This window comes from Bos mutus, chromosome 1, assembly GCF_027580195.1.
Source record: "Bos mutus isolate GX-2022 chromosome 1, NWIPB_WYAK_1.1, whole genome shotgun sequence".
NCBI lineage: Eukaryota > Metazoa > Chordata > Mammalia > Artiodactyla > Bovidae > Bos > Bos mutus.
In genome coordinates, this window is record NC_091617.1 from 140,542,685 (window position 1) to 140,564,871 (window position 22,187).

The 22,187-nt window shown below is 49.0% G+C and overlaps 1 protein-coding gene across 2 annotated transcripts in view; it reads right to left on the reverse strand.

Moving 5' to 3' along the window:
• TMPRSS2 (transmembrane serine protease 2) overlaps positions 1–17,328 on the reverse strand; it is a 44,991-nt gene extending 27,663 nt beyond the window's left edge. Inside the window, exons 1-3 of one of the 2 annotated variants that reach the window (XM_070376475.1) lie at positions 17,160–17,328; positions 6,977–7,047; positions 2,638–2,860 (exon numbers count right to left, since the gene is read on the reverse strand). In XM_070376475.1, coding sequence (XP_070232576.1) covers positions 2,638–2,860; positions 6,977–6,991 — 238 coding nt within the window. In that variant the 5' untranslated portion in view covers positions 6,992–7,047; positions 17,160–17,328. Of the gene's footprint in view, positions 1–2,637; positions 2,861–6,976; positions 7,048–16,976; positions 17,132–17,159 lie in introns of those variants that run through there. The other variant, XM_005893019.3, reaches the window with a different exon arrangement.
• Positions 17,329–22,187: the final 4,859 nt, after the last annotated feature.

Sequence of the window (22,187 nt, forward strand, 5' to 3'; positions counted from 1 at the left end):
GTCACCATCCAAGGTGATTTTGGAACACAAGAAAATAAAATCTTGTCACTCCTTCCACTTTTTTCCCCTTTTATCCACCATGAAGTAATGGGACCAGATGCCATGTCTTAGTTTTTTTAATGTTGAGCTTCAAGCCGGCTTTTTCACTCTCCTCTTACCTTCATTGTTATTAATTGTTGATGTAGCCCTTCTGTGACCAGTGTCAACTATTTGCCTCACAAGATTGTTGACCTTCAAGCCTCCAAAACCCAAATGCTAACACATGTATTAAGGTTCAATGTGAAAGATCTGGAGAGCCAGGAAGATAAAACAAACAGAGCCAGGAAGATAAAAAGTCCCTTGTACTCTCAGTGAGGATCTCTTGACTTTGTGCTTTTTAAGTCACTTGCAAAATACTGTCAGGCTCTGACAGGCTATGTACTGCTGCATGACTCCAACTCTACACTCTAAAAGAGATAAAATTACGGAGACAAATCAGTGGTTGCCAAGAGTTAGGGAAGGATGAGCTAAGACCATGAGGGGCTAAGACCAGCGGTCCTCAGCCTGGGTGCCATGGACATCTTGGCTGGGCCATCCTCGGTGGTGGTCATTCTGTGCACTGGAGGATGTTCAGCATCATCACTGGCGCCTCCCGAGCAGATGCTGGTAGCAACCCCACCCCAGTTATAGCAGCTGAAACTGTCTCCAGACATCGCCAAGTGCCCCTGAGGGTCAAAATCACTCCGTTAGGAGCCACCGGTCTCAATCTAACAGCCACCACCAGAAAGACATCAGTGCAGAGACAAGTAATTTATTGAACCAAGATGAACTGATGGAGAGAAAGAGAACCACACAGGAAAGGAGTAGGAGTAATTAAGGAGAAGGGATCACAAAGGGGTAGAAAACACAGGAATGGAAGAGAGTAGCGGTGGGGAGAAGGAAGGATGGAAGAGCCATCTGTGAAGCATGAGGGAGACAAAGGAAAGGACAGGGAGAGAAATACAAGGAGGACGGCAGTTGTGAAGAGCCAGGGAGGTCTAGGGAGGTCTGCGGAGAAGGCAATGGCGCCCCACTCCAGTACTTTCGCCTAGAAAATCCCGTGGACGGAGGAGCCTGGTGGGCTGCAGTCCATGGGGTCGCTAGAGTCGGATACGACTGAGCGACTTCACTTTCACTTTTCACTTTCATGCATTGGAGAAGGAAATAGCAACCCACTCCAGTGTTCTTGCCTGGAGAATCCCAGGGACGGGGGAGCCTGGTGGGCTGCCGTCTATGGTGTCGCAGAGTCGGACACGACTGAAGTGACTTAGCAGCAGCAGCAGCAGCAGGGAGGTCTAGGAGAGGAATCTTCAAAGGGTACAGATATTACCTGATGCCACTGTTTATGGTGTGTTGTTGGCACGTAGAAATTCACCCTGTCATAGATCTTTAACTGTGTGAGTTGTGTGTGAGGGTATGTGTATCTCACAAAATAAAATAAAAATGTTATCAATGAAAATGTTCCTTGGGCCAGCCCCTGTACTAGCTCTGTGCTCATATAAGTAACTGGCTGTACTCGTCCTGCCTAGGCAATGCTTACCACATCAACTTGCCTGTGTTACAAGTTAGGGGATGGGGCACAAAGGGAAGGCATCTGGAGGGAAAGAAGATAAAATGAAATGTAAGGAGAGCAGACGAGGACTTCCCTGGTGGTCCAGAGGTTAAGACTCCGTGCTGCCAATGCCAGGGGCACGGGTTCAATCGCTGGTCGCAGAACTAAGATCCTGCAGGCAGCATAATGGGGCCAAAATGATTAACTAATTAATTAAAAGTTTGAACTACTAAAAAAGAAAGCAGACAAATGAGAGGACTTGAAAGACATGGAGTTAAGGTGGTGGGCAGAAGACACACCACCTGCGGTCCCTCATCCTCTCCATGACCTGCTCAGGTCTGCCTACAAGACCCTTCAAGCCATGAGAAAATGTTGCAGATGCTTCTGGGTGACAACCCCACCAGCCACTTTCTTCACTGAATACACAATACTCATCCAGCACCTTGACCGTGACTTGTAGCATCCAGGAAATGGGTATGTAGAGAAAGGTTGTTTCTTCCTGTACCGGGGGCTTGCCATCTACTCAAGATGATACAGTGGTAAACCATGCAGACAAGAAGCAGTTCAGAGAGGCTGGGCTGGCAAGACCACCCTGGGTGGTACAGGCCAAGCTGGTACACGTTAGTGGGAGATGAAGGTCTTAGCAGCTGTGTATGTGTGCTGTGTGCTCAGTCATGTTCGACTCTTTGTGACCCCATGGGCTGTAGCCCGCCAGGCTCCTCTGTCCACAGGATTCTCCAGGCAGGAATACCGGAGTGGGTAGCCATTTCCTCCACCAGGGGATCTTCCCGACCCAGGGATCGAATTCACCACTCTGCCATATCCTGCACTGGCAGGCAGATTCTTTAACACTAGCGCCACCTAGCTAACAGGCTAGCAAAGGCCTCCAGGAGGTGAGAACCAGGGTCCACGACTTTGACCCAGAGATGGAGAAGGGAGAGGCATGCGCACCAGCCCTGCAGACAGAGGAGAGCCGGCACCGAGCTGGTGGGGGCAGAGGGCACCCTGGAGAAGGCAGACCCCAAACTCGGCTCCATTAGAGAAAATACAAGCAAAAAGGGCCCTACTTGAGGTGCACGCTGTCCTGGATGGAGGTTTGGGCTGCCTGTAGATGACAGGTGTCGAGGCGTGCGTCTGAACCCTTGGGGTGTACTGGGGCACCACGGGCGGGTAGTACTGAGCGGGGTACACCTCGAAAGCAGGGGGAGCCGTGGGCAGCTGCTGAGGGTACAAGCTTTCCGGCTGGTATCCATGGTTCTCATAGTAAGGCCCGACACCTGGTGATGATCCCTAAACGATTAAAAAGAAGATGAATGATACAAAGCTGTAATTATTCCAAAGCTTAAATGAACATTCCATGCTGCTGCTGCTGCTAAGTCGCTTCAGTCGTGTCCGACTCTGTGCCACCCCATAGACGGCAGCCCAACAGGTTCCCCCGTCCCTGGGATTCTCCAGGCAAGAATACTGGAGTCGGTTGCCATTTCCTTCCCCAATGCATGAAAGTGAAGAGTGAAAGTGAAGTCACTCAGTCGTGTCCAACTCGGCACTCAGTCAATTCATGGGTTCAGCACTGCAGATTCCTACGTGAAAGTGAAACTCCTAGTGACTCAGTCATGTCTGACTCTTCAAACCCCATGGACTGTAGCCCATGGATTGATATTCATGGAGTTTTCCAGGTAAGAATACTGGAGTGGGTAGCCAATCCCTTCTCCAGGGGATCTTCCTGACCCAGGGATTGAATCAGAGTCTCCCGCTTTGCAGGCAGATTCTTTACCAAAGATACCAGGGCATCTTGAATCATGTCAAACCCTCACCTAGAATGAAAACTCACCAGGATGTCCAATTAATTGGCAATAGCGTTTGGTTTTGTTTGTTTGCTATTCATTTTTTGAAATAAAGGAAAAATAAATGGCTGACATTGAGATTGCATAACAAACTAAAGAAAAAACATGTGTAGAAGTCTGGGAATGAGCCGGTATCCCGGTCCCGAGGCTGGGGTACCAAGTTATGAACTAGCAATACCAATGAATTACAATGAGAATAATAAAAGCTAACATTAGAAAACTTACCAACTTGGGTATCTGTATTCAAGCCTCCTTAAAGCCTGACCATAACCTCCTAAGACAGAGAAGGCAATGGCAACCCACTCCAGTGTTCTTGCCTGGAGAATCCCAGGGACGGGGGAGCCTGGTGGGCTGCCATCTATGGGGTTGCACAGAGTCGGACACGACTGAAGTGACTTAGCAGCAGCAGCAGCAACCTCCTAAGACGGTACAGGTGTGATGGGTATACTCAGACAGGAACGTGAGTGACAGAGGTTACGAAATCTATCTGAAGGACTTACAGCTGGAGGCAGCTAGCAGCTCTGCTGCCCCAGGCATCTTTCCATGGCAAGAGTGTCTGTGTGGACAGCACCTGGACTCTGGCAGCTCCACCTCTGAGTGGTATTTCTGGGGTGCAGTGTACACACTCACACAGACATAGAAGGGATGCCCAGTCTCTGCATCGCACTCTCAGCTCCATCCTTTGGCTGGTTCCTATCCGACTTTCTTTTTAAAACTATTCTCTTTGTACCTAGCGTTGTTTTCTTATCTACTTGCTTAAAATTAAAGTTTTTGATAACAAACAGGAACATTTTTTCATGAAATGGTAACGATCTGGGGGGAAGGTGTATCTGCTATGCCATAAGTTCTTTCCAAGATTTCAGCAATGCTGAGGTTGGCAACATTGATAAAGGTCCAGGGTCTTCCAGTGTTTACAATCACAGAGTTATGATTATAAAAAAAAATAATATTTTCTTTAACAAGAAGTATTGGTTTATGCTTTTTGCCAAAGTATCCGTTGGAACATTGTGTGTGTGCTAAGCTGCGTCAGTCGTGTCCAACTCTGTGTGACTGTACCCTATCCTCTGTCCATGGGATTCTCCAGGCAAGAATGCTGGAGTGGGTTTGTGTGCCCTCATCCAGGGGATCCTCCCAACCCAGGGATTGAACCTGTGGCTCCTGCATTGCAGGTGGATTCTCTACCCCTGGGCCACCAGGGAAGCCCATTGAAATCTTAGTGTTCTACCAATTAATTTTTGTGAACACTCTATGTAGAAAGTGATAAATCTTTTCTTTAAAATGTATTTTCTAGCTTGTCATTTGCCTTTTAATTTTGGTTTTACTTGTTTTTCTTTTCTTTTTTTCACTTCTCTTCTCCCCTTATGCCTACTTAAAATCTGTCCTTTCCAAATCCTGACCCCCCAAGGCCACTGGGGACCCCAGGAGTTTGTGAACTTGCTGTGCTTCAGACCCACTCCTGCCCCCACAGACCACCCACTGGCTAGGTCACCCTGGGAGCCACACCTGCCCTCTTATCTAAGCGTCCACTTGCAACACTCCTCCCCACTCTGTAATTCCTCCCCTTGTTCCTTGTTGACTGAGAGCTCAGAGAAAACTAGTATTCTGAGCATAGGCGACTTAATGCTGAGAATTTTAAATGAGGCCTCCAGGGCAGCGTGGTTAGAAAACAGTGAGCCAATCTTGAGTTTAATAACTCACCAACGTGCCCCTTCCAGAGTCCGAAGATTGCACCCAAGACCAGAGCAGTAACAGAAAGGGAGAACAGAAGGTAATCTCTTATCTAAATGAGGAAGCCAGAGGCCAAAAAGCAGAACAGGCATCTGGTCTCCATCTGAAGCATCTGAGAACATGGTGACCTTCCCAGGAAAGGTGGCAGTGGGCACGGCGGTCTAACCCTGTGAGTTCCTGTAACATGGGTTTGGAATTTTAAAAGGATCCAATGGAAACTATCAAATACAGGAACGGGGCAAGTGAAGGTCTGCTTTCCAAACAGAGAGATCTCTGTTGTCAACCACAACTTTTAGTAATCTAAATGTAAGATGATAAGTGAGATGCGATGGGGAAGGAACAGCCAGTCAGTCAGTTCAGTCTCAGTCATGTCCAGCTCTTTGTGACCCCATGGACTACAGCATACCAGGCTTCCCTGTTCATCACTAACTCCTGGAGCTTGCTCAAACTCATGTCAGGGATTGAGTCAGGGATGCCATCCAACCATCTCACCCTCTGCTGTGAGAAGGGTTGTCCCCTTCTCCTCCCGCCTTCAATCTTTCCCAGCATCAGGGTCTCTTCCAATGATTCAGTTTTTTGCATCAGGTGGCCAAAGTATTAGAGTCTCAGCTTCAGCAACAGTCCTTCCAATGAACATTCAGAACTGATTTCCTTTAGGATTGCATGGTTGGATCTCCTTGCAGTCCAAGGGACTCTCAAGAGTCTTCTCCAACACCACAGTCCAAAAACATCAATTCTTCAGTGTTCAGCTTTCTTTATAGTCCAAGTCTCACATCTATACATGAGAAGGCAAAGTAATGTCTCTGCTTTTTAATATGCTGTCTCTGTGTTCTTGCCTGGAGAATCCCAGGGATGGGGGAGCCTGGTGGGCTGCCGTCTATGGGGTTGCACAGAGTCGGACAGGACTGAAGCAACTTAGCAGCAGCAGCAGCAGGTTGGTCATAACTTTTCTTGCAAGGAGCAAGCATCTTTTAATTTCATGGCTGCATTCACCATCTGCAGTGATTTTGGAGCCCAAGAAAACAAAGTCTGTCATTATTTCCATTGTTTCCCCATCTATTTGCCATGAAGTGATGGGACCGGATGCCATGATCTTTGTTTTTCGAATGTTGAGTTTTAAGCCAGCTTTTTCACTCTCTTCTTTCACTTTCATTAAGAGGCTCAAATGTAAGGTACATTTGTATCCAAAGTGTGGGGAGGGGGCGGGGGGTATTTCAGGAAGGGGTGGCCAGCCCTTTGCTTCAGCCACGGCCTCTCCCAGGCTACCAGTAAGCGAGGCTACACTGTGCTCTGCTGGCCACTGGTGTCACAGGCACTCTCTTTTAACTGGGAAAGAATCCTCCTGCAATGTGGGAGACCCGTGTTCAATCCCTGGGTGAGAAAGATCCCCTAGAAAAGGAAATGGCAACCCACTCCAGTATTCTTGCCTGGAGAAACCAATGGACAGAGGAACCTGGTGGGCCACATACAGTCCATGGGGTCACAAAGAATCAGACATGCTTGGGCGACTAACACATACACACACACACACACACTCCCTCTCACCACCATCCTGCCTCTGTCCCCACATCTCACCCCTGCCCCCTGCTTCATCCTGATCAAAGCAGGAAGAACCTCATCCCCACACACCCCCAGCAACTGCACAACTGCCACGCGGCTCCCTGCACCCCACTCCTGCTCACCCTTGAACCCTGGAATGCCTTCACAGCATCCCAGGGGGCTCAGGCATCCAGCAAGCAGCTCTGACAGTGCTGACCAGCACACACTGCCGCTGGAAAGAGCAGAAGGAACCCAGGACAGGGCAAGGCCAGGGAGGTAATGATTAACCACTTACTGAGTTTAAAGCCATCCTGATGTTATCAGCAGCATCGGGTAAAGGGAGGTATTTGGAACGTTCGAGTTGACCTAGAGGAAAGAACAACAGGACTGTTTTGCTTCTGTGCCGGTGAGTTTACGGGAGATGAGACGGGAAAGAACCAGAAGAGGTCCTGGGTGACAGTCAGCTCTCACCACAACCACGGTGGTTCTACCTGCTCACCTTCACCTTCACCTCATCACCTGCACCCACAGCTGCCCATCCTGAAGGAGCTGGGGACCTGCTCGCTTGTAACTTACATTCAGGGCCTGCCTCACTCACCCTGCTCCCACTGAGAGGCCCAGTCTTCCCCAACATTGCCTCCACCAAAATAAGAATCCATTGAAAATGAAACAGGCATGGGGAATTTTCTGCCATCAGGTTCGGCAGAAGTGATGCAGGGCAAAGCCCTGGGTCACCTCCTGACAGTGCCATGTCTCGTGGTGCCCTTGGGCGAGTGACCTCTCTGGATGTCGGGCAGAAGCGAATGCAGCCACCACACTGGCTTGTGTGCATAAGGATTTAACTTGAGAGTGCAGGCAGATACCTCACATGCCCCAGCAGTGGCAGATGTGATGAGATATTGTGGCTCTTCCCTACAGAGCATCCTCGGGGAGAAGGGAGCAGCAGTCCACTCCCCCCTCCCCGAAGTGGTCTAGAGCTTAGACCCAGATGGAGGCCACACCTGACTTTTCAAATAAGCCATCAGGGGCTTTCCTGGTGGTGCAGTGGCTAAAACTCTGCACTCCCAATGCAGGAGGCCCAGGTTGGATCCCTGGTAGGGGTACTAGATCCCACATTCCGCAACTAAAGATCCTGTGTGCTGCAAGCAAGACTCAGTGCAGCCAAATAAATAAATAAAGTAGTTTTTTTAAAAAAAAAAAACAAGCCATATGAAGTGAGAGGGAAGTTCAAGAGGGAGGAGACATATGTATACATATGGCTGATTCATGTTGATGCTTGGCAGAAACCAACACAATATTGTAAAGCAATTATCCTTCAATTAAAAATAAATAAATTTTAAAAAGCAGAAAACACACACACACATACAAATAAGCCACAAGGAGTCACTGCAACCTTAACCAACACAAATGTGTAATAATTCTATAAAACACATTTAAACTCACTTGATACTCCACTTACTATTCCCAAACCCAGAAAAGAAGGAAATTCAGGACTAATCATTTGAGTGGTTTCTAAGGATATCAGTCCAAGAGAATTTTTCAAGCAAGAATACTGGAGTAGGTTGCCATTTCCTCTTCCAGGGGGTCTTCCCTGCCCAGAGATTGAACCCAGCGTCTTCTGTGTCTCCTACGTTGGCAGGCGGATTCTTTAGCACTGAGCCACCTGGGAAGTCCTATACAATATACTTATCAATATATAAGGAAACTGGTCACAAAATATAAAGCCCTTGGTCACTTTGTTTGCACACGTTTCTAAACAGTGGTGTCTAGGAAGACCATCAACATAAAAAGCTTTATAGTAAAGGCCCATCTGATGTCACTCTTCCCATCATAAGCAAATAATGGCTTTTGTCCACCACTCCTGGAAGCCTTGAATTGATCAAACAGTAACTCCAAGAAACAGCCTTCACAACCACCCATCCACAGGACCTGTCCCGGGTGAGAAAGCTCTGGGCTTCAAAGCTGGCAGATCTGGTCAGAGCATCTTTCATCCATAAAGTGCCTGGTGCGCAGCCGATGAGGGCAGCACGGCAGGGTGGTTGAGCCCATGACTCCTGGGACCAGACTCTGGATCCAAACCAAACTCACTCACACTAGCCAGGACCTGGGGGCAAGTCTAATAATGCTTCCGGGCCTCAGTTTCCTTGTCTGTAAAAAGGGAAATGGTTTAAGGAATCATTAGGGTTGGTTTGCCTAAATCACTGCTTTTTAAAAGTGGTTTCACTGTACATAATACAGAAGTTATCTAAGACATACTAGAAGCATCTTTCAGAAGAATGTAGTTTGGTATTTATTTAGTATAAGAGGTTTTTTCGCAATGTAACATAGTGTTTACAAACCTGATTTTAAAAAAAAGGAAGGGGAGGGGATAACAGTGGCACCCAATACAGGGTTGAAAAAGAAATAAAAGGAATCCAAATGGGCAAAGAAGAAGTCAAACTGTCACTGTTTGCAAATGGCATGATTCTTACTATACATAGAAAACCCTAAAGATGCCACCAGAAAACTACTAGAACTACTCAATGAATTCAGCAAAGTCGCAGGATACAAAATTAATACACAGAAATCTCTTGCAGTCCGACACACTAACAATGAAAGATCAGAAAGAGAAATTAAGGAAACAATCCCATTTACCATTGCAACAAAAAGAATAAAATACCTAAGGAATAAACCTACTTAAGGAGGCAAATTGTGGAAAATTCTTAAACAGATGGGGATACCAGACCACTCTACCTGCCTCCTGTGAAACCTGTATACAGGTCAAAAAGCAACAGTTAGAACCAGATACGGAACAACAAACTGGTTCAAAATTGGGAAAGGAGTACATCAAGGCTGTACATACAGAGCTGACTCTGTAGCCCACCAGGGTCCCCTGTCCATGAAATTTTCCATGCAAGACTACTGGAGAGGGTTGCCATTTCTACTCCAGGGAATCTTCCTGACCCAGGGGTCGGACCTATATTTCTTGAGTCTCCTGCATTGACAGGAGGATTCTTTACCACTAGCACCACATGGGAAGCTCTTAAAATTGATCATAAAGCTGATAAATGTTGAACAGCCCATAGAGGCAGGATGGGCCTGATTGGCAGTATTTATAGATTCGCAGATCTGCATCTGGAAAGAATGCCCAAGATACCAACAAGAAATCCACCAGCTCTGAAAAATGTACTGGAGCTCCTGCTGGAACTGCCTCTCTGAGTCCCAAGCAAAATTATTATTTGACTCATTACACATTAAAAAAACCTCAAACATTAACTTGGATAAATAAAAATATAAGTAAGGGTGTTTAATCTCAGGAAAACTTGTTGAACAAGTCACAAGAAAGATGTACCAGATCATTCATTTACTTTTCATGTAAAGATAAAATAAAAGAACCAGTTCATGCTGACAGCTTTGAGATTTTTTTTTAAGATTAAAAAAAAAAAAGAGTCAACATGGTTCCAGGTATGAGGGAAAAAACCTGACCCATACCCAGGAGGAAGAGATCAGCATGTAGAATATACATGATGTTTACATCTTTACGTGGGTGTGATGATCACATATTAATAACCTTTCCCACTTCTGCTCTGTAACGAGAGACGTTCCTGAGACTTGAGAGCAGCACAGAATCCTCTCGTCTAAGCAGTAAAAGCTGGCACCTTCCTTGGATTAGTTTCAGGTGAGTCCTGCCCCGGCCAAGGTTCTCGCCGCTGGTTTCTCTGCCCTCAGTGGTAGGCACTCCCCGGGCCTCTGAGCTATCTCACCAGTTATAGGTTTGGTTGGAGTTTCAGGAAATGAAAATCTGATCTCACTGGCGGCTCTCCCAGTTTAAGAGCCCTCTGAAAGGAGTGATGAATCAGTGCCCAAAATCCATGCTCCCTAGTCATTCAAGATCCCAAACAGTGAGACCAGGAAGCCAGGAGCTCAGGGGCACCAGGCAGCCGTGAGTTGTCCCCTAAAAGCCCAGCACCCAGAAATAACTGCAGCACAATCCTCTCTCACCCAGAGATCCCACAGCCGGCAGATCCTGAGGACCCAGGACACCAAATGTGCCCAGATGGGCTGCCACGGACTCTGGAAGGGAAGACGAGTCGGAGTGCTCCTAACTGTCAGTGTGTGTGTGTGTTAGTAACTCAGTCATGTCCAACTCTTCGAAACCGCATAGACTGTAGCCTTCCAGGCTCCTCTTCTATGGAATTCTGCAGGGGGGATACTGGAGTAGGTTGCCATTTCCTCCTCCAGGGGATCTTCCTGACCCAGGGATTGAACCCAAATCTCCTGCACTGCAGGCAGATTCTTTACCATCTGAACTACCAGGGAAGCCTAACTCTCGGTGGCCAGAGACAAAGGAAGGAAGAAAGGTCTCCCCTGGGACCTGGATCTGATGGAGACGCACTGCTGTCCAAAAAGACCAGGGGATCACGTTCTGTGTGATTAATTTCCCAAACAGGCAATTCCACTCCCATACGAGGTAGCAACTCTCTTTAGCTGGTTTCTGAAAGGAACAAGACAATCCAGATGGCAGAGACAATACCGCCTCTCGAATGTTCTCTCCGGTCATCAGAGGACACCCATGAGTGCTCTTGATTCCGGAAAGCCAGCCTCAGGGAAATGCTTTTCCCCAAAGTGACCAAGACTCACGTGAGGCGAAGCTCTGTCCTGCTGCTCCTGGCACGCCTCCACTTCAATGTCGCCCACTGAGTCACATAACAGAGCATGACTGTCCTGGGCCACCCTGGGCTCTCCTTTCAGGGGACTGACTCAACCCTCGAGTCACCTGCCCGGCCACCACTCATCAGGACAGTTTTGTGCAATACCACCAGTCTCCCATGACGTGATGAAGCTATTTCTAGACAAGGAGGGTCCCTCCTTACAGTATCTTTACTCTGGACCTCAGAACACATTTGCTGGAGATTTATTTTGAAAACTACCAAACCAATGGAAATGAGGTCAGAGAGGTAGATACTGATGCCCAAGCAGGAGTCAGGGGTTTTCCCTATTATGAAGGCTCCACTGACTTTCCCTCACACATCATTCATGTATGGCGCCTGCACTGGGCCCCTTCTAATGCCTTCCAGACACCAGTTGTATGATGAGGCGTGACGGGTGGAAGAAACCCCACCTTCCTGACCTCAGATTCGGTGTGCCTTCTTCAAACTTCTAAGCAAACACCACCAACAGATACTCCCTATCTGAGGGTCCATGACCAGTGGAGCTCCTTATGTCTCAGCCACTGCATACAATCACCTTACATGTGGAGAGGTTCACAAAATGCACTGGGAGAGGGGAGTTAACAGAGACAGTGGTGGATTGAATTAACAGTTCAATGTAAACAGATATAAGACTATCAGAGAAATGGCACACACAGTGACTGACGCAGGAATGAGAAAGACAGAGGGAGGGAGAGAGCCGCTCAGGAGAGGCACTGCCTGCATCATCCAAGTTTCTTTTTCTATGAATGCCTCATTGTCCAAACGAGATTGCAAACTTTTTAGGGCAGGAATTGAATCTGGTCCTTTTTTCTTCAGTCTAGTTTTGTACCATACACAGAAAGTGTTCCAATTTTTTTTTTTTTTTTTTGCATCCCACCAAAGGCCAAATGAGTAAGATGAAATTTAAGACAGAGAGAGCCAGAAAGCCTGCAGCTGGACAAAGCAGACGCCAAATTGAGGATGTCAGTGACCTCACAGGTCCAGGTGCACAGAACTGACCGAATGCCAGCAGGCAGGCTGGAGAGGTGGCCAGTCCCGCGATAAAGTACAAAAGCCACTGTCTAAGGTTCGAAGAACTTGCCTGAGTCGATCTGTGAAATGGGCATGCATGCAGGTTATGCGTGCTGAGTCACTTCAGTCATGTCCAACTCTTGGCAACCCCATGAACTCTAGCCCGCCAGGCTCCTCTGTCCATGGGATTTCCCAGGCAAGAATACCGGAGTGGGTTGCCATTTCCTTCTCCAGAGGATCTTCCTGACCCAAGGATAGCAGATAAATGGGGTTCTGTCCAGATTAAATGTGTTTGTGGCCTAACACCATGCCCATCACAGGATGAGCCCTCCAGAATAACATAATGACAATAGCTAAGGGACTGATGTATGGGAAAAGGACTCAATTTTTTTGTGTGAAGATCCAAAGGAAGAACTCAGGATCAAAAAGGTCAGAAATATCAGGAGGGCAGATTTAACTCAATCCAGGGAAACCAAGTTCCAACAATGAGGAAATTTCAGTATCCACTGGGTTCCCTTGTGAGAAACAGTTCCTCAAACCAAAAAAAAAAAAAAGTCTGATCCAACGCTGGAAGGCTATGTCTACAGCACATTCTAGAACCAAACTGGCTGAGAGGCCAGACAGGATGATCTTTTATATTTTGTGGTCAGAAACACAAATCTATCCCTAGAAAACACAGGCTCCACATGCCTGGTGTTCAGATCGAGTCCCAGATGAGGCCAGGTGCTTGCCCTGCCAGGAGGGCCCTTCCGAAATCAGGGAGCTTAAAGCGATGCTGATGTGAGGTGACATCCAAACAAGCCATCATAAAAGCCTAGGCTTCATCTCATCTTCCAGATCAGAGCTCCCTAGAAAATATTTCTCTAATGGACATCCACTAGAAGGCCAACGGAACTCCCAATGATTCTGTCCACTCTGCCTTTGCAGTAGCATCCAAACTTAAGCTTTTGTTGCTATTTACATGCAGCTAGCTGCAAGAATTAATGTGAATTTCAGGGCTTCCATTGTGGCTTAGATGGTAAAAAATCCGACTGCAGTGTGGGAGACCTGGGTTTAATCCCTGGGTTGGGAAGATCCCCTGGAGGAGTGCATGGCAACCCACTCCAGTATTCTTGCCTGGAGAATCCCCATGGATAGAGAGAGAAGCCTGGCAGGCTGCAGTCCACGGGGTTGCACAGAGTCAGACACAACTGAACGACTAAGCACAGCACTTGCTAAGTCATCTCCAACTCCTTGCAACCCCATGAACTGTAGCCCACCAGGCTCCTCTGCCATTTCCTTCTCCATGCCTTTCAAACATTTCCTGCTTCCTTATAACATTTCTGCACCCTCGTCCCTCCTGCACCCCACCCCTACACACAACATAAATGCCTGGAGTTTCCACTCATGGCAAGTCCTTCCCTCCTTCTCCTTGACTGACCTCTAACAAGCATAAAGCTCTGCTTTGAGTCACCTGCCCTCTTCAAGATTCACACTGTTCACAGTTCAAGGAGCTGCCCACATGTCCACCAGAAAATCAGGGTCTGCCATTCTTCCTGGATGTCTCTAAGACTGCCCATGACATTTTTCATGCCCCTGGTTCCTCTTCTCTGGACCTCTGTCCAGTGGCTGGGGCAGACCAAGTCAGAGGTCACTTCCCCTTCCTCCTGATCTCGAGTTCTGCCTCTGGGTTGTTCCTCAGACCTGTCTGTGTGATCAGCTGAGCCCTCTGCTACTGCATTTGGGACCAGGCTGGCCATCGGCACGGTGGGGGCAGGGGCACTGGGAGTTCCCTCCCCCACATCCAGGCCCACAGTCCTGAGCGGCTTTCAAGCCAGATCCCCCAAAATGGCCTATACATAGGGATCCCCAACCTCAAGCTAGGAAGGGACTCACCAAGCCTGGCCCAATTCACATCTCAGCACCCAGGTGTGTGACACCTCTTCCCTCCCCAGAAGCCCCTTAGCTCATCTTGGGGGTGCCAGGAAGGGTAGCAAAGACTGAGCAATTGTGGGAAGCAAGACCACCCAGCAGACCCAGAGCTGAGAGAGCAGCAGAAGGTGGACGAGCCCTGAGTGCCCCCACCCCAACACCAACAGAGCCGGCTTCCCCTCCGTAATTAAGCAAAGCTGACCAGACACTACTTTGACCCAGTCGCCTTTCTTTTTTCTACTTCCATGCCTAAGGACTGCATAATTCTGGAGGGCTTCGAAAAATAGATTTCCTATTCCATCAGAATCTGATGCAGCAACTGAAACCAGGGCAATGATCCCCAGTGGTCACAGAGGCCCCCAGGACTCCTGCCACAGGCCTAGGTGGAAAAGAGTGAGAGGCACCAGCCTGGAGCCCTGGTTTACACATCCTGGTAGACCCCGTGTCCCAGGCTGGGTCGAGTCTCCGCAACAACCATTATAGTGTCCTTCGCGTGTCTAGGCTTCACCGCCTACAAGACGTTTGTACCCTCAGCCACATCACCAGAGACGGTCAACCCTATGCACTGCCCCATAAAGGGGCAAGCTGTCCTGCCCAGGTCACCCTGGAAGTGGGCAGCTCGGAGCCAGCGGGGCAGGTGTTGGCGGGGAGGGGGAAGGGAAGAGGCTCTGCTCTTGGATGTTGAGGAAGTCAGCCTGGCCCTAGAGCCACCCCCTTTCCCACGAGGATTCCAGGCCTCACAAAGCTTCCCTGGAGCCATCTGGCCTGCCTGCATCCCCTGATCTCCCTACAGGTCATGGGATCACCTGGGGCAAGTTATTTCCCGACTGCCTTAGTTGCTCTCAACTGAGTTACATGCATCATAAAGAGCCTGGAAGGATGCCCAGTTGGAAGTAAAGGCCACATCCACATGGGCTGTTCCTATGATAACAGGGGTGCAACCCAATGTTCTCCTACAATTAACGCAGGAGTCCAGGGTGGAGCAACCCAGGGTGAGCAGAAGCCAATCAGCAAGCAATCCTGAGCCCTGTAGGCTCCAGGCAACTACACAACCTTGTAGGAAAAAGACTGACCTTGGAGGTGTCAATAAGAAAGGCATTGCTGGGGATCAAACAAACAAACCTCCCAGTCAAGAACAAAGGACTCCTGCTGCTAGCCAGCTCACGGTTTTAAAAGCGGAGAGGGAGGTGTCCGTAGTCAATCTCCAGGAGGAGCCCGCCCCGTAGCTCCCTGACTCCTGTGGTGTGGGCTTGCTGGTGCTGCCCTGGCCTCTCACATTGACCTCAAGGGTCCAGTAAGGTTGGCCGTGGTGGGGGATGCAGGCAGGCCCACCTCTGGAAAAGCTGTGGAAGGGGGGAGCAAACCTCCACCGCCTCCCTGGGTTCCCCAACCCCTGCACCTCACTCAGCAGCAGCAGCGCCTGCGCCCCCAGGAAGCTGTCATGCAAGCCCGGCTCCCACTCCCAGCCCCCACCGTCCTCCAGGGGAGATTGGCTCAGTCCCCACTTCCTGGAGAACCTTCCGAGACCTCCCAGGCTAAGTCAACAACCCTCCCCTCACTTCAGGTTTTCTAAACACCTTGAAGTTCTCCTTAGCAGCCTTTGTAATTTTCCATCACTTGGTTGGCTCTCTACAGCCCGGAGCCCAGGACGCCTGCTGTGTGCCCGGTACTACCACGCGGGTCTGAATCCGGCGGGAATCGGGCGGGATTCGCAGGCTAGAGGCGAGCCCCGGGTGACCCCTGCCCGACAGGCAGGTCTCCAGTCACTCTCTTTTCCCTCCCAAACGATCCACTGGGATTCCACCTGATCGGCCTGCAGCCACCTCAGCGTCCGAAACTGAACTCCGGATTTGGGATCACCGGCGGGGTGGGCCCTTCCCAAAAGCCGGGGAGCACGCCAGGGCAGGCAGCCGCCCGCAACCCGTGCTTCCCCTCTGGGGCCTGGAAGTGCGGAATTTGGGGCCATAAGGCAATTCTTATCGGTGCCCACTGCCAAGCTGGTGCGTTCAGCCGCGGTGCCATGGCCCGGGGTCCTGCCAGATGGCATGCAGTGGGCCGAAGTGCCCAGGTGTCCGGCCTTGTCCCTGGCATGGAGTGTGAGCCGAGAGACCAGGACCGCTCCTTCCCTCACTGGAAGCGCAGGAGACCGGAGCAGGGGCGGGGGGCGTTGCCGGCTGTCCAGGCGGCCCAGCCCTGATCGTGGCCTCCGGGTCGCCGCACTGGGGCCCGTGTTGTGGGAATTGCCTTCCTGGGGCCACCGAGCGGTTCGCACCTCGCCCGGAGGCCCTCCAGGCCCGCCCCCGCCGCGCCGGCGTTATCGCTCCCTGCATCTCCGAGAGTTTCCAGTTTCTCCCCACTTTGGGAGGGAACCAAGAAGCAGTTCAGGTAACACTACGAGGCTGCAGAGATTTTCCCGAAACAAAGAAGCGGATGGACAACCCTCCCTCCGTCCTCGTCCTCGAAGGGAAAAGGCGCACCCCTTGTTCCCAACTCGGAGCTAAAGCGGCCAGGGGAGCATGAGCCGATTTCAGCCAAGGGGACCCACTCCGAGGCACCTTTCCGGCTACCAATTGGCTAAGGACCGGCAGAGTAGCCTGCACCAACCCAGTGATGCCAAAAGAGCAGCCTGGGGGGCTCTGACTCCCATGCCAAGGCGTCCCAGGCGCTCGGAACACTCCTGACCTCACGCAGGTCGCTTTGCTCGGCTCAGCCCAGTGCGTCCAGACGGCGGGAGGACGGAACTACCGGGCCGGAGCTGCTCACACCTGGCTTCACCTCCCGCTACTCTCACCCAGCCCGGGCGCCCAGGTCCTCCCTTGCTCCCGGGATCTCCAGCACAGAGAACCCGTCGCGCGAGCCACTTACCTGCTGCCCTCCGGGGCAGCTCCCCTCCCCTCGCCCCTTCTTCCTCCTCCTTCTCCTCCGCCTCCTCTGGAGTTCGCTGCTTCCTCGGCCCGGCTCGGAGTCCTCGATCCTCCCCGGCTCTCGCTTTAATCTTGGGAGGCGGTGTCCGAGCGCCCAGGGCAACACCCCCAAGCGCCGGTCCCGGGTCACCTCGGACAGAGGGAGGGGACGGACCGGAACGGCTGTCCCGGGCGGGGCTGGTCGGGGTGAAGGCGGCGAGAGGAGGAGTTTCCTCCAGGGAAAGCCCGGCACGCGCTCCCGGAGGGACCCTGAGGGAGCTCGGGGGACGCTTCCATCCTCGGCGGGCAGTCTAGGGCTGGGAGGAGTGCGTCTCCCTCCCGCATTCCCCGGGACCGAGCCGGTCGCCGGCGCCTTGTGCCCGAACGCTCAAGTTTGCATTCGGCAAGGGGATTCTGGGGAGCGCTGACCGAGTCTCCTGTGAACCGGCCGAGCCCTGGCTCAGGGGATCCACCTGATCTCTGTGTCCTAGGCGAGGACCCAGGAATCTGGTTCCAGAGGCCGCTGGCCTGGGCGCTAGAGTCCAAGGACCCCAGTCCTACTGGGGGGCCTTTTTCTGCTCTCAGGTCCCAGGTCCCTCCCCTTCCCTCAGAACGTCCCCAGGAGTGGCTTGAGGTCTTCCTGCCCCAACTAAGGCAGAGGGTGAGGGTAAAGGGTGAAATAAAGCTTAGCTTTCTGCCTCCTTTTAAGAGGCTCTTCCCAATGTCGTTTGCAATACAAATGAATCTGGATTGCTTTAGAATCAGGTAGAGGCAGAAGAAAGCCCGATTCATTCCAAGTCATGTGCTGCCTTGGCACAGCATTCCTTCCTGGGCAGGTGTCCTGGGACTGGACTTGCCTAGAAGTTCTTCCCAGCCTCTCCTGTGGCTCCCATCCTTTGGCCCATCCCATCTCTCATCCTTCACCGTGTGCAGGTCGTCCAAGTAGAAGACCCTTGAGGACTGCTTCAAGGTGAGTGTCAGGTCACTGCCAGGTTAGGTGGTGACTCATCTATTGCTGTTTTGAACAGTGCATTTGGAGTCTGCTGGGAACGGCACCGTTGTTCACCAGACCTCAGTGTCCACCGCACACCAGGCACTCTGTGCATCCACCTGCATCCCTTTAGTGCTTATTTTCTCACTATCCATTTCCCCCTCTTTTGTCAACTTTCTGCAACGTTTGTTCCCAGGAGCAAATGACGAGCTTGGGGAACCACCTCAGTTTTGGAGGTGAGCACATGGCCAGTGTCTGGCTTAGCAGCTAAATCCCATCCTTGCCTGAATTTGTGCTTCAGGGGCCTTCAGAGACCCTCTCCCTTGTGCTTGGAGGAAGAAGCAAGTAGTCACAGGAATTGTTGATACCTATCTTTCCATCACCAGGGAGCTAGTACCACAACAAAGATAGCTTCTCCACCAAAAACCACAGCATACACCTCACACCAGCCAGAATGGCCATCATTACAAAGTACAAGTAATAAATGGTGGAGAGGGTGTGGAGAAAAAGGAACGCTCCTACACCACTAGTGGGAATGTACATTAGTGCAGCCACTGTGGAGAACAGTATGGAGGTTCCTTAAAAAGCTAAAGATAGAGCTACTATGTGATCCAGAATTCCCACTCTTGGGCATTTGGTGGAGAAAACTCTAACCTGAAAATAAATGTGCATCCAATGTTCACTCCAGCTCTACTTAAAATGGCCAAGATATGGAATCAGCCTAAATGTCCATCAACATAGAAATAAAGAAGATGTGGTACACATATATAATGGAATATTCAGTTCAGTTCAGTTCAGTCGCTCAGTCGTGTCCAACTCTTTGCGACCCCATGAATCACAGCACACCAGGCCTCCCTGTCCATCACCAACTCCTGGAGTTTACTCAAATGCATGTCCATCGAGTCGGTGATGCCATCCAGCCATCTCATCCTCTGTTGTCCCCTTCCTGCCCCCAATCCCTCCCAGCATCAGAGTCTTTTCCAATGAGTCAACTCTTCGAATGAGGTGGCCAAAGTATTGGAGTTTCAGCTTTAGCACCAGTCCTTCCAAAGAACACTCAAGACTGATCTCCTTTAGAATGGACTGGTTGGATCTCCTTGCAGTCCAAGGGACTCTCAAGAGTCTTCTCCAACACCACAGTTCAAAACCATCAATTCTTTGGCACTCAGCTTTCTTCATAGTCCAACTCTCACATACATACATGACCACTGGAAAAACCATAGCCTTGACTAGACGGACATTTGTTGGCAAAGTAATGTCTCTGCTTTTTAATATGCTATCTAGGTTGGTCATAACTTTCCTTCCAAGGAGTAAGCATCTTTTAATTTAATGACTACAGTCACCATCTGCAGTGATTTTGGAGCCCAAAAAAATAGTCTGACACTGTTTCCACTGTTTCTCCATCCATTTCCCATGAAGTGATAGGACCAGATGCCATGATCTTCATTTTCTGAATGTTGAGCTTTAAGCCAACTTTTTCACTCTCCTCTTTCACTTTCATCAAGAGGCTTTTGAGTTCCTCTTCACTTTCTGCCATAAGGGTGGTGTCATCTGCATATCTGAGGTTATTGATATTTCTCCCGGCAATCTTGATTCCAGCTTGTGCTTCTTCCAGCCCAGTGTTTCTCATGATGTACTCTGCATAGAAGTTAAATAAGCAGGGTGACAATATACAGCCTTGACGCACTCCTTTTCCTATTTGGAACCAGTCTGTCGTTCCATGTCCTGTTCTAACTGTTGCTTCCTGACCTGCATATAGGTTTCTCAAGAGGCAGGTCAGGTGGTCTGATATTCCCATCACTTTCAGAATTTTCCAGTTTATTGTGATCCACACAGTCAAAGGCTTTGGCATAGTCAATAAAGCAGAAATCGATGTTTTTTTGGAACTCTCTTGCTTTTTCGATGATCCAGCAGATGTTGGCAATTTGATCTCTGGTTCCTCTGCCTTTTCTAAAACCAGCTTGAACATCTGGAAGTTCAGGGTTCACGTATTGCTGAAGCCTGGCTTGGAGAATTTTGAGCATTACTTTACTAGCGTGTGAGATGAGTGCAATTTTGTGGTATTACTCAGGCATAAAAATGAATTATATAATGTCATTTGCAGCAATATAGATGGACCTAGGGATTACCATATCAGGTGAAATAAGTCAGAGAGAGGAAGAAAAATATCATATGATACCACTTATATGTGGAATCTAAAAAAAAAAAATACAAATGAACTTATTTACAAAACAGAAATAGATTCACAGACCAAGAAAAGAAACTTATGGTTACTAAAAGGGGATAGAGGAGGGGAGATAAATTAAGAGTCTGGGATTAACATATACAGACTATTACATAAAATAGATAAACAACAAGGACCTGCTATGTATATAGTACAGAGAACTATACTCAGTATCTTGTGATAACTTATAATGGAAAAGAGTCTGAAAAAGAATATGTATATAACTGAGTCACTTTGCTGTACACTTGAAACTAACAGAACACTGTAAATTAATATCAGTTCAGTTCAGTCACTCAGTCATGTCCAACTTTGTGACCCCATGGACTGCAGCACACCAGGCTTCCCTGTCCATCACCAACACCCAGAGCTTGCGAAAACTCATGTCTATCAAGTTGGTGATGCCATCCAACTGTCTCATCCACTGACATCCCCCTTCCTCCTCCTGCTTTCAATCTTTCCCAGCATCAGGGTCTTTAACTATACTTCAGTTTAAAAACAAAAACAAAAACACAGTATAGAGATGACAGGAAACCCTAATTCTTAATGATATCATTGAACCACTGCATCCAACCACTGAAGTTAAGCCTCCTTTACCACATCTTCCATGAGTACTAATAGAAATCAGAATTATCAACCAAGGGGAGTAGCCATATACAATAAAACAAAACAATATTGTTCTATGATAAAAATGTGCTATGCTTAGTCCCTAGGTCGTGTCTGACTCTTTGCAACCCCATGGACTGCAGCACACAAGGCTTCCTGTCCTTCATTATCTCCTGGAGTTTGCTCAAATTCATGTCCATTGAGTCGGTGATGCCATCCAATCATCTCATCCTCTGCCATCCCCTTCTCCTCTTGCTCTCAGTCTTTCCCAGCATCAGAGTCTTTTCCAATGAGTTGGCTCTTCGCATCACATGGCCAAAGTATTGGAACTTGAGCTTCAGCATCAGTCCTTCCAATGAATATTCAGGGTTGCTTAATGGAGGGGGACTAATGCTATACTGAGAATTTACAAGTACCAGCAAGCCCTCTTACAAGAATTCAAGTTTTGAAGCCTAACTCCCACCAAGTTTGCAGTCAGAGAAACATCAAGTCAAGAATTTAATCAAAAGTGGTCCCAGATAGGTAATGCCCCAGGCAAACGGCAGAAGCAAGCCTCTCTAGTAGAATGTCACTTGTAATGAATAATTTTATGTGTCAACTTGACTAGACTTAAAGGATACCCAGGTAGCTGATAAAATACTATTGCTTGGGGCAATAACACCTTGGTGAAGGTGTTTTTGGAAAAGATTAGCATTTACGTTGTAGATTAAGTAAAGATCTGTCCTCACCAGTGCTGGTGAGCATCATCCAATTCTTTGAGGGCTTAAAATAAAAAAGACAGAGGAAGGGCCAGTTTGCTCTCTCTGCCCAACCTGAGGCATCCATCTTCTGCCTACCAGCATCAATGTTCCTGATTCTTAGACCTTTGGGCACAGACTAAACTATGCCACTGGTTTTCCAGGTTGCAAACAGCGTGTCCCAAGACTTGTCCTCCATAATCTGGTGAGCTAATTCCTATAATAATAAACTCACATATGCATACAAATACACACATAACATATATCTTTTACTGGTTCTGGAGAGTTAATATTTTCTAATGACTGATAAATTCTCCAACCCAGGAAAAATTCCCAGTCAATTAAAATGAGCTTAATTTAATTAAAAATAATTCAAATAAGACAGCGTGCAAAAAATCAACAAGCATAACAATAGCAGAATAAGACCATAGATAC